A 15,266-nucleotide genomic window follows, 5' to 3' on the forward strand; every position below is an offset into this window, starting at 1 on the left:
ATAATACACTGGACTGCATGGTTGGTTTGAACCACAATGCCAGCAGTTCAAACTCACCAGCAGCTCCTCAGAAACCCTATACAGGGCTGCTATAAATTAGAACTGACTGGACAGCACTTAACAACAGCCATGTCTAGAGAGCTGAGTGTAGCTAAGAATGTGCTCTGTAAGGTAAGTGCCTAGTCCAGTTTCTGTTGTTGCCAGAATGCTGATGATAATAGTAGTAAGAATAAATGACACCCACTCCCAGACTTCACCTTTCAGCCAAGTGAACAATAACACCCATGAGGAATGTGCCCCTCAGAACAATCTACCATATGAGACCAACAAGGCAGCATTTGTCAAAAAACAAAGTTCAGAAGGCAAGAAGGAGCAGGAAAGATGGGCAAATGAAACCCTGGAACCCAGGGAGGAACTGGGAAAAACCTGCTACACTGAAAGAACTGTAACTAACATCATGAAACAAAATATGTATAAATTGTTAAATAGGAAACTAATTTGTTCTGTAAATTTTCACCAAAACCACAATGGTGGTGGTGGTGGTGGTGGTGTACGGTGGAGTCGGTTCTGACTCATAGCAACCCTGCCTAGGGTTACTGAGACTATAAATCTTTACGGGAACAGAAAACCTCATCTTTCTCCCATGAAGTGACTGGTAGATTTGAACCTTTCAGTTAGCAGCTCAGCTCATAATCCACTATGCTACCAGAGCTCCTTAAAACCACAATAAAATGGTGTTTTTTGTTTGTTGTTTTTGGTGTGGTGCTGTGGCCTAATGCGTCAGACTGCAAAGTCATTTGAACTGCAAGTTCGGTGGTTCAAGCTCACCAGTTGCTCCTCAGAAACCCTATACAGGATTGTTATGGGTTGAAATCGACTCAACAGCACTTAACAACAACAACAAAAAAGAATAAATGACAAGAACCAGTAGTTCTTCAGTGCTCTGTGTGTACCAGGGCCTATGCTGAGCATTTTATACACATTTCAAAAGTCTTCACATACAAAAAAAAAAAGTCTTCACAACCACATTACATCAAGTAGACAATATTAACCCATTTTTATAGATGAAAAAACTGAAACACAGAGATGTTTACCTTGCCCAAGGTCACACAGCAAGTAAGTCATATATCTTCCTAGAAAATGCACAATGGTCCAGTATGACATTTACTGCCATGAGTTAATCCCTAGTCAGTTGCTGTACCATAAGTGCTGTAGCACCCAAAGCCACCTTCCTCCACATGATGGTCAGCATTTGATCCATAAAGTGGGTTAACTGTTGAGCTGTTGACCACAAGGTTAGCAGTTCAAGCTCACCAACCACTCCAAGGGAGCAAGATAAGGCTAGCTGCTCTTATAGATTTTTGTTTTGTAACTTTTTATTGTGAGTTGGGACACCTGGTGTGTAGGATTAGCACTGGACTATGAACCACAAGGTCAACAGTTCAAACCCACCAGTTGGTCCCAGTTGCTCCTCAGAAACCCTATATGGGATCGCTAGGAGTTGGCACTTAACATGGTAAGTTGAGTGAAGGTTTCCAGAGCAGATTATGGGTTTTCATTTTAACAAATCATACATTTCATTTCATCTGCATTACAATCCCCCCAATATAAATTCAGTAATCCCTCTTCCTCCTTGTGTTTCTTGTTTCCATTCCTCCTTTCATTCCCCACCCTTCTGAATTTTGTCCTTAGGTGAATACTGTCCTTTTGATCTAGAAGGGTTGACCATTCTGACGTATGCATTTTTGCTGTTGTTAGTAGTGCTGTCTTGTTGGTTCTGACTCAAGGCAACCCCGTATAGGATTTCCAAGGAGCAACTGGTGGTTTTGAACCACTGACCTTATGGTTAGCAGTCCAGTGCTTATCCTACAGCACCACAGCAGGGCTTGTATTGTTGTCCCTCCTATAGACCTATCTATTGATTGGCTGAAAATTGCAGCAGAACTCTCGAAAGCCCTGCAGAGTAGTTAGTTTTATTCTGTCCTCTACGGTCAGGTCACCAGGAGTCAAAATCGACTCGATGGCAGGGCTAGCAGGGGTGAATCCATACTTAAATTGGCAACCTTGGTATGAGCAATTTCAACAACAGGATATAGTCATTCTGTTAATTGAACCAGATCTCCTAAATAGAACTGTCCCTAAACCTAAAAATAAAAAACTCACCATCTCAGAGAGTGTGCAAAACTTGAAGAAGATGAAAGTAGTTTTTATTTTAGCAGATGGAATAACTTTCTGTCTAGTGGCTGAGAAACCATTATGTCTTGTTGACAGCTATTCAAAAGACATTACATACAAGTACTTGTTCTGTCTTCCAGAAATTTCCATCTTGACAGTAGATTATTGTACTTGCCCAATAAAGCTTGTGCTATTATAATGAGCCAACACTAAGATTCACTTGAAGTGTTGTGGTTATCTGTTTAAATTTCCGTCATAAAAACAAACTTGTATCCCAGCAATAAATGGTTGTAATATAGCTGGATTATAGGAGCCACACTCTTGGATATAAACAGCAGATTCATCTTAAAAGTAGGAATCAGAATAATAACATAGGCTCATTAATCTGAAATTTTTAACAAAGGAAAAGGTCCATCAGGATATTTCTGCACTGTTCTTTTATGAGAGATATGGAGAAATATAGATGAGGCAGACCCTGGTAACAAGGTCAGCAGCTCAAGTCCACCAGCCGCTCCACAGGAGAAAGATGAGGCTTTCTGCTCCTGTAAAGATTTATAGCCTCAGAAACCCTATATAAGGTTGCTATGATGTAGAATAGTTATTCAGAAAAATAATTTTCAGCAAAAGTTGACTCAGGATAAATTTGGACCAATATTAACCATATAACAGATGTATGTGGTTTATAAGGAGTGAGTGGTAGGTTTGAACTGCTGATCTTGCAGCTCAAACTGACCTTGCAGTCCATCACATTATCCTTCAGCACCAAATTGGAAGAAGAGAAGAATGGATACACAATCTCTATCACAACACAATACTGATGATATGTGAAATTTAAAATAAACTAATGATCAAAACTATTTACAGTTAGCTAGTAAGTCCAAGCAAAATACATTGTTGTTGTTAAGTTCCTTCAAGTCGGTTGCAACTCTAAGTGACCCCGTATAGGATTTCTGAGGAGCAAGCAGCTGGTGGGCTTGAACCACCCACCTTGTGGCTCAAACTGACCTTGAGGTCCAGTGTATGATGTTGCTGTTGTTAAGTGTTGTCGAGTCAGTTCTCATAGCAACCCTGTATAGGGTTTTCGAGGAGAAGCTGATGAGCTTGAACCGCCAACCTTGCAGTTCAAACGACTTTGCAGTCTGGCACATTAATCCACAGCGCCACACCAGGACTACAAGTGAAATATGGTGGTTGGTGGTTACGTGCCATGGAGTCGGTTCCGACTCATAACGACCCTGTACAGGGTTTCCAAGGCTGTAAATGTTTACGGGAGCAGAAAGCCTCATCTTTCTCCCATGGAACAGCTGGTAGTTTCGAATTGCTGACCCTGAGGTTAGCAGCCCGATTCGTAACCACTACACAAGTGAAATATAGCATCCTGTTTTTACTTCATCACTTTATTTTGTTTCTTCATGGGAATTTATGATCTGTGAAGATGCCATCAGGTCAGTGCTGAGAAAGGTCTAGTAAGTCAAGTGACTCAGGAAACTCTGAAAAAGAGGATATTAGGAAATGGCAACAACACAGTACACATTTCATGACACACATGGGACTTCTGCAACCATTATATATAGGCCCATTTACCCAAAATTTTACAAAGGGAAAATTCAATTAGTATACTTCTGCACTATTCTTATATGAAAGATACGATAAAACATATAGACTATGTAGCATATTATTTAGGAATTTCTCATAATAACATTACTTATTAAAATAAATTCTAATTCATGAATTGATAATTGATTGTATTCATATTATTTCTAAACCAAGCCTTCTTTGACTTTTATCAAAAGGCAAGAGGCCTTATGGAAGTGCAGGAGGAAGATGGTGATACTAAACCCCCTGGGTCCAACCAGGAGAAAAAGATGTGTAAAGACAGGGATGTGACATGATCCAAGTGGGTCAGAATCATAACCAGCTCCAAATCCCTATCAGAGCCCCATCAGCGTAGTTGGGGGATAGGGTGGTTGTGTCCTCCTTGGGCATTCACTAACTTGCAAGTTAGACACTTCTTGGTTTTCATGCTGAAGTCTTTACAGGCAGCAGATCTTTTTCTAGCCCTTTCAGTTCACCTGTCTTTGTTGCTGCTCACCCCTGAGCTCTAGGGAAGTGAGGCTCTAAGCTTGTGAAAGGGTCAGAAAATACTTGGAGAAGGAATAAGAGAAGCGATCTTTCCTCCTGCATCATCTTCTATGTGCACTGACAGAGAAAGTTTTCCCCTCAATGTATATTTCTCCTTCCCTTGACTCCCACCTCACCTTCACTTCTTAGAATAATTCACCATCCAATCCCTACTCTCAGTGACTACCACCCCCATGTCTGTTTCTTTCTTTGCCAGGAAACTGAGTCCAATTACCAAGTCCTGATACGCATTCTCATCTCTCGAAGTGAGATTGACCTCCTAAGCATTCGAACTGAGTTCAAGAAGAAATTTGGGAAGTCCCTTTATTCTTCTATCCAGGTAAGACTTGACAAGCTCTTGACCTGGAGTTCCAGAGCCCTCCCCCCCTCCCACCACCACAGCACCACCCTCTCCCTGAAGCTCCTGCTTATAGCTGAGCATAGTCATGTCCTGGAGAACTCTGAAGCAGAGCTTCTAGAATCAGGAAGGATCCTTCCCTCCCAGATAAGTTAGGGACAAGTACAGTGAGGGGGCAGTGTGCTTGTTGTTAGTGCCATCGAGTGGGTTCCAACTCATAGCGACCCTGTATAGGGTTTCCGAGGAGCGACTGGTGGGCTTGAGCTGCTGACCTTGTAGCTCAAACTGCAGAACCACACCAGGACAGTGATGAGGCTTTCTGACACCTGACTCCCTTGTCTGCAGGATGTAGTAAAAGGGGATTGCAGGGCAGCCCTAATGGCCCTGTGCAGGGCTGAAGACATTTGAGACCTCATTCTCCCCTGCCTCCACATGACATTCAAGGATCTGAGGTTCCTCAGTTTGGCTGAACCTGCAGAAGACCAACTGGGCATCCAAATGGGACAATCCCTTCCCAAGCACAAGCTCCAGCTTCTTGTTTAGGCTGAACTTCACGTTTCTGTTAAATCCCTTAATCTCTCGTTCTGAAATGATGTCTGCACCTGGGTCATATGGCTGTCCTGGGTGTGGGCTAATGGAATCTCTTTGATGATTGCTGTCCCACTCATCCTTTCCATACCCCCTGGGGCCAGACCTTCTCACTGGGACTTGAATTCTTTTGGCAAACTTCACTGTAGTGTGTGTTCCCTGATTGAAGTTTGGGTGGAGCCGGACATTGGCTGGGAGGGGGCCTTGGAGTTGTAAGTGCCTTTGATGTGCACTTGGATGTTCACAAGGAATCCTGTTTGGGCCCACTGCAGTAGTTTTCAATGCCACACACCACTACCACCACACTTTGTTTCTCCCCCCAACCTCCATTATTCTCCCTTCCTCAGGAAATTTCAGACAAAATAACTGAGAAGCAGACGCCAAGACATGGTCAGAAATGTGTATAAATGGTTAAAATGAATGGGAGGTCCAAAGTTGCAAAGAACAAACTGTATAAACTGGGAAGCAGAAAGCCAGGCTGCCCTCTCCAGTCTGGAAAGTCTTGTGTTAACAGGTAACACAACCCCAAGTTCATCTGTTCAAAGTCGGGACTTGAAAATACACCTCTCAAATTAGAGCACTATTTCCCATAGAAGGAGTCCTGGTGGCACAATGGTTAAGTGCTTAGCTGCTAGCTAAAAGGTCAGCAGTTGGAACCTACCAGCTGCTCTGTAGGAGAGAACACCTAGTCATGTGCTTCTGTAAATATTACAGTCTTGGAAACCCTATGGGGGCAGTTCTACTGTACCCTATAGGGTCACTTGGAGACAGTATAAAACCAACCACACATAGCAACAACACATTTCCCATAGAAGATCTATCAAAAACAGAGAAACAAGAAACCAGTGGTGTTGGAACAGGGGTAGGGGTTGAAGCGGGGTGGACTGTGGGTGGGAAGACTGGCTTTGGCTCCCCCTGCTGGCTTTACTAGGAATGACAGGCAACCCATCACATCTGTTTGCATTCCTCTAAAATCAAAAACACCCCATGCTGGACAAGTCTGGTCAAGTCAATTTTGACTCAGAGTGATCCTGGAAGACAGAGTAGAACTGCCTTATTGGGTTTCCGGAAGCAGACTGCCACATCTTTTGCCTGGTGTTCAAACAGCTGACCTTTCGGTTAGCAGCTGTGAGTCACCAGATCTCCTTTTGCATTCCTTAGTTGGGTCAAATACTTAATCCCATTCCTGTAGAGTAAAGCAAACAACAGATTTCAGGAAAGAATTTTTATTTCCAAACCCCTAGGAAGGCATTACAAATAAAGGAGATAGAAACCCAAACCAAACTCTGAACCAAACGGAGGCAGGCCTATTGGACAGCCAGGAGGATCCAGCTCCTCAGGGATGGGAAGTAGGGGAGTACATCTAGACAGGGACCTTACCCTGGAGCCTGAGTCTACATAGTAGTGTGACTATTCTGGAGAGAGGGAGTTGGAGTTCAGAAATCCTCACCCCACTAACCCCAATGTTGCCCTGCATGGTTGGAGGGAAGAGAGGGCAGCAGCATGTGAGGGCAAGGACTTGACCGAGTCTGACCTTGGCATTTACCGCCTGCTCTGGTCCCCACAGTCCATAAATAAATCACCCCACCCCGCATAGCTCAGGGACTGAGGTGGGCAAACAAGCAATAGAGCCAGTAAGAAGCTCAGAAAGAAGGGGCAGGTTAGCTTGGCAGAGGGGCCAAGCTACAGGAGAACACAGTCTGACTCTTGCTTTGGCCTCTGCCGACGCTCTCCAGCTGGCCGTCCAGACGTGGCTCCTCTTCCCTGTATCAGATTTAACAAATAGTCTTCCATTAACCCTGGAAGAGGATGAAGATCCTCAAGGGGGATGGAGAGACTAGGATTAAGTGGGATGGTAGGAAGAAGGGCCCTGAAGGAACTATGAAGAGACAATTGCAGGAACAGGTGTCCTGAACCAGGGAAGCATGGGCTGGAATACTGGGGACAAGGAGCAGACCTGAGGAGTGCTGCTAAGGGATAGGCCCAGCACAGCAGATTCACCTGTGGCGATGGGGCTTGAGTCTGCGCAGGCTGGACCACTTCCTGCTGCTGCTGCTGCTGATACTCCTCTTCCTGAAGTTGCTGGGCCAGTTCCAAGTCACTGAGACCCAAGGTGCCTTGTGGCTGCTGCTGCTGCTGCAGTGACAAAGCAATCAGGTAGTCCTAGAAGAGGGCAAGGCAGGAAGATAAGAATTGTAAGATAGGCTGAAGCCTGGAGGATACTCAAGGTGGGTTTCCAATCAGTCATTCTCCATTCTTCAAATTCTCCAGCTGTTTCTCCCTCCAGAGCAAAACACAGAGCCAAGTGTATTATCTATGCTGTTGCTGTTGTGGTTGTTGTTGTGTGCCGTGGAGTCGGTTCCGACTCATAGTGACCCTACACAGGGTTTCCGAGGCTGTAAATCTTTATGGGAACAGAACCGCTGGTAGTTTCGACAGCTGACCTTACAGCTCGCAGCCCGATTCGTAACCACTACACTACCAGAGCTCCCTGTTGCTAAGTGCCTTAAAGTCAGTTCCTACTCATAGTGACCCTAAATGGGGTTTCAGAAGAGCAACTGGTGAGCTTGAACTGCCGACCTTGCAGTTCAAACCAACATTGCAGTTCAGCACATTAACCCACAGCGCCACATCAGGACTCAGTATTATCTTTGGTGCCTGAGAATACACAGCAAGCAAGGAAATGATCAGAAGGTACCAGAAGAGTGGAGAGGACATGGATGAGAAGTGGTTTTTAGATGACAAAATGCATGCTGATTGCCGATGGCAAAAGGCTTGTTGTTGTTGGCCAAAGGAACCTCTTTTGCACTTTCCCCACGCACCTGGTCTACCTGCCGCTGCTTTTCTGGGGAGCCACTCCCACCTTCTGCTCCGGATGCTTTGACCAGGGAATGACTTAGATGAAAATCAGAGTCACAAAAGCAGCTGTCTCCATCCACATTGTGCAGGCTCTCCCATACCACTTGTTCCTCCTGGAGAAAGCCCTGGTCAGTGACCAGGAGGTACAGGTGGCTCTGCAAAGAAGAACACAGAGCTAACTGGTGGACAGGTGACACACAGGCAGTTTCGGGCCAGAACTCATCTGAGCTGCAGTATTAGAGACCATTTGAATCGACTGGTGTGCAAGTTAGATATCAGTGTGAGCATCTATGGATCTTTTCTAAATGTATGTGGCTGTGGATAGAGAAAGGGGTATCTGAGTCTGTGTCCAGCTGGATAGGAATGTGATGGTCAAAAGTGTAGAATCCTCAGGGCTGGTGCTATACAAGTTTCTGCTTCTCACTCTACTTCCCATGGTTCTCTGGGCTCACTTGACTATATGAGGATAAATCCCAAGAACCAAAGACCTCTCCCTCGTCTACTCAATGCTCTAATAGCAGCCCTGTGTAGGGTATCCAAGGAATAACTGGTGAGTTTGAACTGCTGACTTTGTTTGAACCACCTTGTGTTCCAGTACTTTATCGTACAGTGCCACACCAGGACTCTTCCTGGACAGCTTAATCAGTTTCTAACTTTGGAAGACTGTTTTGTTATTTTTAAGTACCGTCGAGTCAGTTCTGACTCAGATCCACCCTTTACAGGGTTTCCCAGAAGCAGCTGGTAAGTTTGAACTACTGACCTGAGGCCCAGTGTATATCCTACAGTGCCACACCAGGACTATAGTATTGTTTTGTGTGTGTTTTTTTTTAAATCAACTCCTGTCGCACCAGAGCACCCAAAGTTGCAGATAGTACTCATTTGACCTAGCCTTGATGGCTTGATAATCAGAATTTGACTAGAGGAAGAGTTAAAAAAAAGAAAGAACAAAACAAATTTTCATAAAGGAAATGAGGGTAAATTGCTACAATTTGATGAACCTGACTTATACTCATGGAGGTAGTAACTCTAAATACCAACAGAGAGGGAAGGAGTCTTCACATCAAGTATCAATGCTATCCCCTCTGTACACAGGGTAGATAGGGACGGGCAACTCAGACATTGGCTACCTAAAATGAGGGGGCGATAAGGGCGCAAAGTTACTGGTTTACAAGGTTTCAAGGGGGAGCTTAGTTTAATAGTGTGTGGGGAAAGAAAGAGTCCCCACTGAATAGTTTTCATCTTGTCTAGATGGGTCTAGTTAAAAGAGATGGGGATAAGATTGTTATGATTCAATAATGAGTAATTGTTATCATGACTAATTGCGACTCTCTCAATTATAAAGGTAGTTTTGTAACAAAACCAGGGGAGTGGTTAATCTTACAGTCCAGAAACAAAGGACCCTAGGATCATCAAGGGAGAAGTGCACAAGCAGAATGCAGGACCTTATCCAGAGAAGCAGCAACATCAGATATGGAGGCAGAAATGGGGGCATGGAGAGAGGGAACAGCTGAGTACTCTAGATTCATGGGAAGTGAGGGACTAAGAGATGGTGGCCAGGAGGCCGACTTGCAGTATGTGCCCTTTGGTGGTGTAAATTATTATATATGCCTGAGTGCTAAAAAAAGCTAAAGTGAATAGAGAGAAACAGAAAACACTGGTAACCGATGGTACATGGAGGGGATTATAATCAATGTAATGAAACAAGGTATATGATTTGTTGAATATAAAACTGATGATGTACCCTGTAAACTTTTACTCAATCCACAATAAAAACCTTAAATTAAAAATAAAAATAAACTCCTCCTTCCTAAGGGTAGATTACACTTTCCTGCCTCATTTGACTTGCACTGACCAATGAGACTGTGCAGAAATGACATCTGTCATTCCCAGGCAGAAGAATTAAAACTAGTGAGTGCATGTTGTCCCCTCTCTCTCTCCCTTCCTACATATATTTCTGGCAAGGCTGTTCTGTCAGCCTGCACCCCGAGTGAGAGTGAAGAAGGTATAGAGTAGAACTTCAGCCAACCCACAATGGACATGCAGCAGGAGTGAGGAATAAACCTTTGTTGTGGGAAACCATTGAGATTTGAGGGGTCATTTATTATCACAGCTAAATCTAGCCTCTCCTTAATTGAAACACTGAGCATAAGGAAATGATAGCACTCCAACCCCCACCTCCAAACCTTCATCACCTTGTGCTTAGTCATAGTGCTGAAGTGGTTGTTTCGGAAAAAGACGCTCAGTTCACCCTCCTTGGCAGCTGCTGTCAGTTCACAGAGCCCATGGTAGGTCAGCTGTGCTGCAGTGGTCTCCAGGAACTGCTCTGCTATCAGGCCTGCCAGAAAGGCACAAGATGGGGTGAAAACTGGCTGAAATCCAAGTCCATCACAGAAAGGATCCCCCAGAGCATCTCTGTCAAAAACACTAGGCCTCAGTTCCACCTTCTGAAGTCCCTGCCTTGCAGTCAGCTGTAGCCATTCATTTTGAACACTGCCTTGTGCCAGGCACTGTACTAGGCACTGGGGGTATCCATCAGTAATTTTGTGGAGCCTCCAGCCCAGCAGGACTGAGAGGAGGAAGATAATAAATAACAAACCTTAGTAGCAATCATTCCCTCTGGGTTTTAAAAACAATAATAAAAACTAAACCTGTTAGCAAGAAGTTAATTCCTGATAGGAGTTCTATAGAGTTTTTTTGGCTGTAATCTTTAAGGAAGCAGGTCTTTCTTCTGCACTATTACTGGGTGAGTTTGAACCACCAACGTTTAGCAGTTACAAACTGTTTGTGCCACCCAGGGGCCTCCCTCCACATATAGCAAGGGTGTCAGGGAGGGTCATCACCTTCTGTCACAAGGTTGGTGTCGCTAGAGTGCTTGCAAGTGATGATCTTCTCTACTAGCTGATTGTAACTCAGTTTCCCAACTGCGCTGACGGCCTCAGGACTCTGCAAGGATGGGCATGGTGGGGTAGCACAAAAGAATTGAGATCTTTTTAGGAAGCAAATGCACCAAGTCCACCAGGACTACAACCCTATGATCAAAGTTTCCTGAATTTTTGGTAACTAAAGAACTGACCCTGAGCTGATACAATCTGATGAACTTGACCTATACCTATGGAGCAGCAACTCAAAAGAAGGAACAAATCCTTACAGCAAGAATCATTCCCACCCCCTCCACACACAGAGTGGACAGAGATGGGCAACTTGGACATTGGATACTCAAATGGGGAGTTGGGGACAACAAAGACAAGAAGTGACTGGCTTACAAGCTTTCAAGGGGGAACCTAGTGCTAGGGAGCATGGAGGAAGGCAGAATCTCCAGTGGGTACTATTCAATCTGTCTGGGCAGAGAGGATGAAAGGAAATACAGACGGGTAACTCGTGATACTGTAGTGAATAATGCTTATCAGGACGGATTATGAGGGTTGGAAATGCAAAGGTAGACGTTTTGGAATAAGGAAGGGAGGGATTAATTCTACAGGCTAGGAGGGGAGGTATCTGGGACCATCAACGGAGAAGAACCGAGACGAGAGCGGGACCCTACCCAGAGAAACAGAGATGCCTGAGATGGAGACAGAGACAATGACATGGAGTAATGAAGCAGCTGGGGAATTTGGACCCAGAGAGGGAAAGAGACTGTGGGCCAAAAACTGGGGGGTGGGGGGAGCAGAGAGGGGGAAGTGCAGGGGGCAGGCTTCTAGGATATACCTTTTGGTTGGTTGATGATGCATAGAGGGGACTGGAACCATGGCAATGAGATGATATACGATGGAATGAATGTAAAACTAAAGTTCTCTCATGTAAACTACCATATAATCCACATTAAAACATTAAAAAAAAGCAAATAGAAAAAAAAAAAGCACTGACCCTATTTAGATATGGTTTCCTTGTATTTGAATCTTAAAAAAAAAATATATGAAAAGTCAGGGGATTCTGCATCGGGGCCATCCTCTAAACCCTATTTCCCAGCCAACTCAGTCTAACCCCTCTTGCTGTTGTCGGTAAGTGCTGCTGAGTCAGTTCCAACTCATAGTGATCCTGTATAAGGTTTTCAAGGAGCAGCTGGTGGGTTTGAACCACCGACCTTGCAGTTAGCAATCCAGTGCTTATCCTCCAGCGCCATATCTGGGCTCACGCCATAAAAGCTTGCCTCACTCACGTCAGTTTGAGTAGGAAAAGTGTCTCACTGGGATGTTCCCACCCTCACCTGTGGATCAACGAGCCAGCCATGGTACAGAGGTATGCCCAGGAGGTCAAACACACTGCATTCAGGTGTATACTCAAAATCAGAGACGCCTGTGAATCGCACATTAACATCCAGACCTGTAGCCAGTTTAGGCAGCACTGTCATTGCATCGTCCACATTCTGGGGATAGAAAAGAAAATCATGGATATCCTAGCTTCCCCCCAAGCCACTCCCGCTTCCAGAAATAAAAAACAAATCCTGTTTCTTTTGTTCCCTGGCTCTCTTACAAGCCATTCCACTCCTCCCTTGCCTCATCAACCCTTTATTACACACATGAATATATTTTCTAGGGCAGATAGATATACCCTCCCCTTCCTGCAGAAAGAAATCATGGTTCAAAGAACCCTCTTGAGAAAGCCTTCTCTTAATAGCTCTGGGGGTCCCCTTACAAACCTGCACACCCTGATGTCTCACCTGCTGAAAATTAAGCTGAAGCCCCTCTGACTTCTCCTGAGGCTTGATGGACAGGAGGCAATCTCCTACGAGACAGGATCCCTTCTCAGCTTACCCCACCAACCACCCCCCAAATCATAGTTCTTCTTCTCCTAGAGGACAGGCAACATCACACAACCACAGATAGCTAGAGCTGGAAAGAGTGTGAGAGTCTCATCCAGCCCTCTCCTTTCCCAGAGGAAGAAAAAGACTCATAAAGGTGATGAGTCAAACCAAGGTGCTCTGGATTGAATTGTGTCCCCTGTAAACCTCTAAGTTTCTGGTTATAAATCCATTTGGGAATAATTTGTTTTTGTTATGTCAATGAGGCAGGATGAATGTAGAGTGTTCTTGAGCCAATCTCTTTTGAGGTATAAAAGCGATGAAACAAGAAAGCAAGGAGGGAGGGGAGAAAATAGATACCATGCTATCTACAGACCACCAAAGAGTCAGCAGAGAGGAAGCCCTCCCCTAGAGCCTGTACCCTGAATTCAAACCTCTAGCCTCCTAAACTATGAGAAAGTAAATTAGGTCCTTAGAGCCACTCACTTGTGGTATCTCTGTTACACAGCACTAGATAGAAGCCCCTGCCATATCAGAGGCTCACATGAGGAGTCCCTCAACATTCTGCATTTCTGGCTGAGTGGATAGTTCTGGGACCCCTTAGGTAATTCCTCTTCAAGGCCCAGTCACTCACCAAGATGGGCCATGAGTTCATCTGATGTGATCACTTCCTTCTGAGGGGGCAGCTTTACCTGGAGGCAGAAGGGGTGATCAAAGGGTTAACCATGTGTGTGTCTTCCCTCACAGAACATTCCCTCCCCACAGAAAGCAAGAGCCACAACAGGGTGGGATAGGGAGTGGGAAAAAGCTTACAACTGATACAAAAGGGATGAATGTGAACTCTGCAAGGCAGTCCCACCTTGTTAGAGAGTAGAAGAAACAGGAATAAGAAAGAGAAATTTTTTGTTTTAAGAACATTTAAGAAATAGGGGGAAAAAAATCTAAACACCTTTTACTGGCTTGAGAAAATCAGAATCAAAGCAAGAGGTGGGTCAAGGAAAACACATCTTTCCGAATATTTTCTGACCCCCTATGCAAGCTTTTTCTTACCTTCCACTGAAGAAAGAGGATGTTCATGATAGCAAGGAGAGGGCAAGGGCCATTAGTGCTCTGGGTGATGATGGGTGTCCGCTCTTCCTTCCAAGGGATCCACTTTACACAGTAGAAATCGAGCTCAGGCTGTTGAGCCCTGGGGGACTGTGGAAGCTCCAGGGGCCCAGGGCATGCCTCCACTGTCTCTTCTTTAGTCTGAGTCTCATGGGCTGCTCCCACTTGACTTGAGCTAACTTCAGGTGGAGGGGACTCAAGGTTCTCCTGGCCCTGGGCAGGCAGTGAAACTTGGTCTACAGGTTCCTGTTCTCCAGCTTTGTCATTCGCATCTCCAGCATTCTTTTCTTGGGTGTGTTCCTCTGGTTCCGACAGGACCTCATGATTTTCAGGGGTGACTGCCTCTGTAATTCCAGCCCCATCAGAAGATGGCTGCTTAGGATCATGGTACTCCATGGTGAAGGGAGTCAACTGAGGTACACTAAAGAAGTTTACTGACCTCAGGGACTTGCCTAAGTCAGGCTTGGTATATAAAAGAGGGGGAAATCCAGGAAGAAGGAAAACATTGAGGTGGACAGCAAACAGATCCCAGGAAAATCTTGAGGAAAGTATGCAGTATGGGTGGCTAGATAAGGTCTGTGTTCTCACCCCTGACTATGGGTAGCACATGTCTTCCTCAGCTGAGTAAACAGGAGGGTGCCTGGATGAGCTTTTTCCACCTTTAACCTGCTGTGACCAGATAGGACCTGTGAGGGCACAGACTTGAGAAGGGTGATTGCAATGGAGTCGGCTTTCCTGAAACAGAGAGTAAACAGGGAGTAAGACAGAGGAGAAAGACAGAAGGGAAAGAGATAGAGAAAGAAATATTAAAACTATACTTGTGGTTAGGAGCTCTGATAGCATAGTGGTTACGAATCGGGCTGTGAGCCGCAAGGTCAGCAGTTCGAAACTACCAGCGGTTCCGCGGGAGAAAGATGAGGCGGTCTGCTCCCATAAAGATTTACAGCCTCGGAAACCCTGTACAGGGTCACTATGAGTCAGAACCAACTCCACGGCACATAACAACAGCAACAATACTTATGGTTATTAATTCTGGTGATTATAATACAATGGATTGCTTTCATAAGGCTTTCTCAACTCTGCTCTGGTTTTCTTGTTGTTAAGTGACATCAAGCCAGTCTGACTCCTAGCAACCCTGTATAGGGTTTTCTGAGAGCAGCTGATGGGTTTGAACTGCTAACCTTGACGTTAGCTGTCCAGTGTTTATCCTGAGTCCTGGTGTGGCGCTGTGGGTTAATGCACTGGACTGCAAAGTCAGTTTGAACCTAAGGGTCAGCAGTTCAAGTTCATCAGCCGCTCCTTGGGAACCCTATATAGGGT

General features: G+C 45.0%; 2 protein-coding genes across 2 annotated transcripts in view; one reads left to right on the forward strand and one right to left on the reverse strand.

Annotated features, from left to right (window-relative positions):
* The window catches only part of ANXA9 (annexin A9), a 17,154-nt gene extending 12,092 nt beyond the window's left edge, over nucleotides 1-5,062 (forward strand). Inside the window, exons 11-12 of the mRNA XM_006861390.1 lie at nucleotides 4,514-4,636; nucleotides 5,000-5,062. Coding sequence (XP_006861452.1) covers nucleotides 4,514-4,636; nucleotides 5,000-5,062 — 186 coding nt within the window. The remainder of the gene's footprint in view (nucleotides 1-4,513; nucleotides 4,637-4,999) is intronic.
* A 1,863-nt stretch (nucleotides 5,063-6,925) lies between these two features.
* Nucleotides 6,926-14,406, reverse strand: FAM63A (family with sequence similarity 63, member A). The gene is made up of 9 exons (XM_006861391.1): nucleotides 13,890-14,406; nucleotides 13,474-13,531; nucleotides 12,759-12,823; nucleotides 12,306-12,464; nucleotides 10,942-11,044; nucleotides 10,294-10,436; nucleotides 8,065-8,256; nucleotides 7,244-7,405; nucleotides 6,926-7,006 (listed from the first exon to the last, which is right to left on the reverse strand). The coding sequence occupies exons 1-9, from the start codon at nucleotides 14,340-14,342 to the stop codon at nucleotides 6,926-6,928; spliced, it is 1,416 nt and encodes a 471-aa protein (XP_006861453.1). The 5' UTR covers nucleotides 14,343-14,406.
* Nucleotides 14,407-15,266: the final 860 nt, after the last annotated feature.

This window comes from Chrysochloris asiatica, unplaced genomic scaffold, assembly GCF_000296735.1.
Source record: "Chrysochloris asiatica unplaced genomic scaffold, ChrAsi1.0 scaffold00042, whole genome shotgun sequence".
NCBI classification, from domain to species: domain Eukaryota; kingdom Metazoa; phylum Chordata; class Mammalia; order Afrosoricida; family Chrysochloridae; genus Chrysochloris; species Chrysochloris asiatica.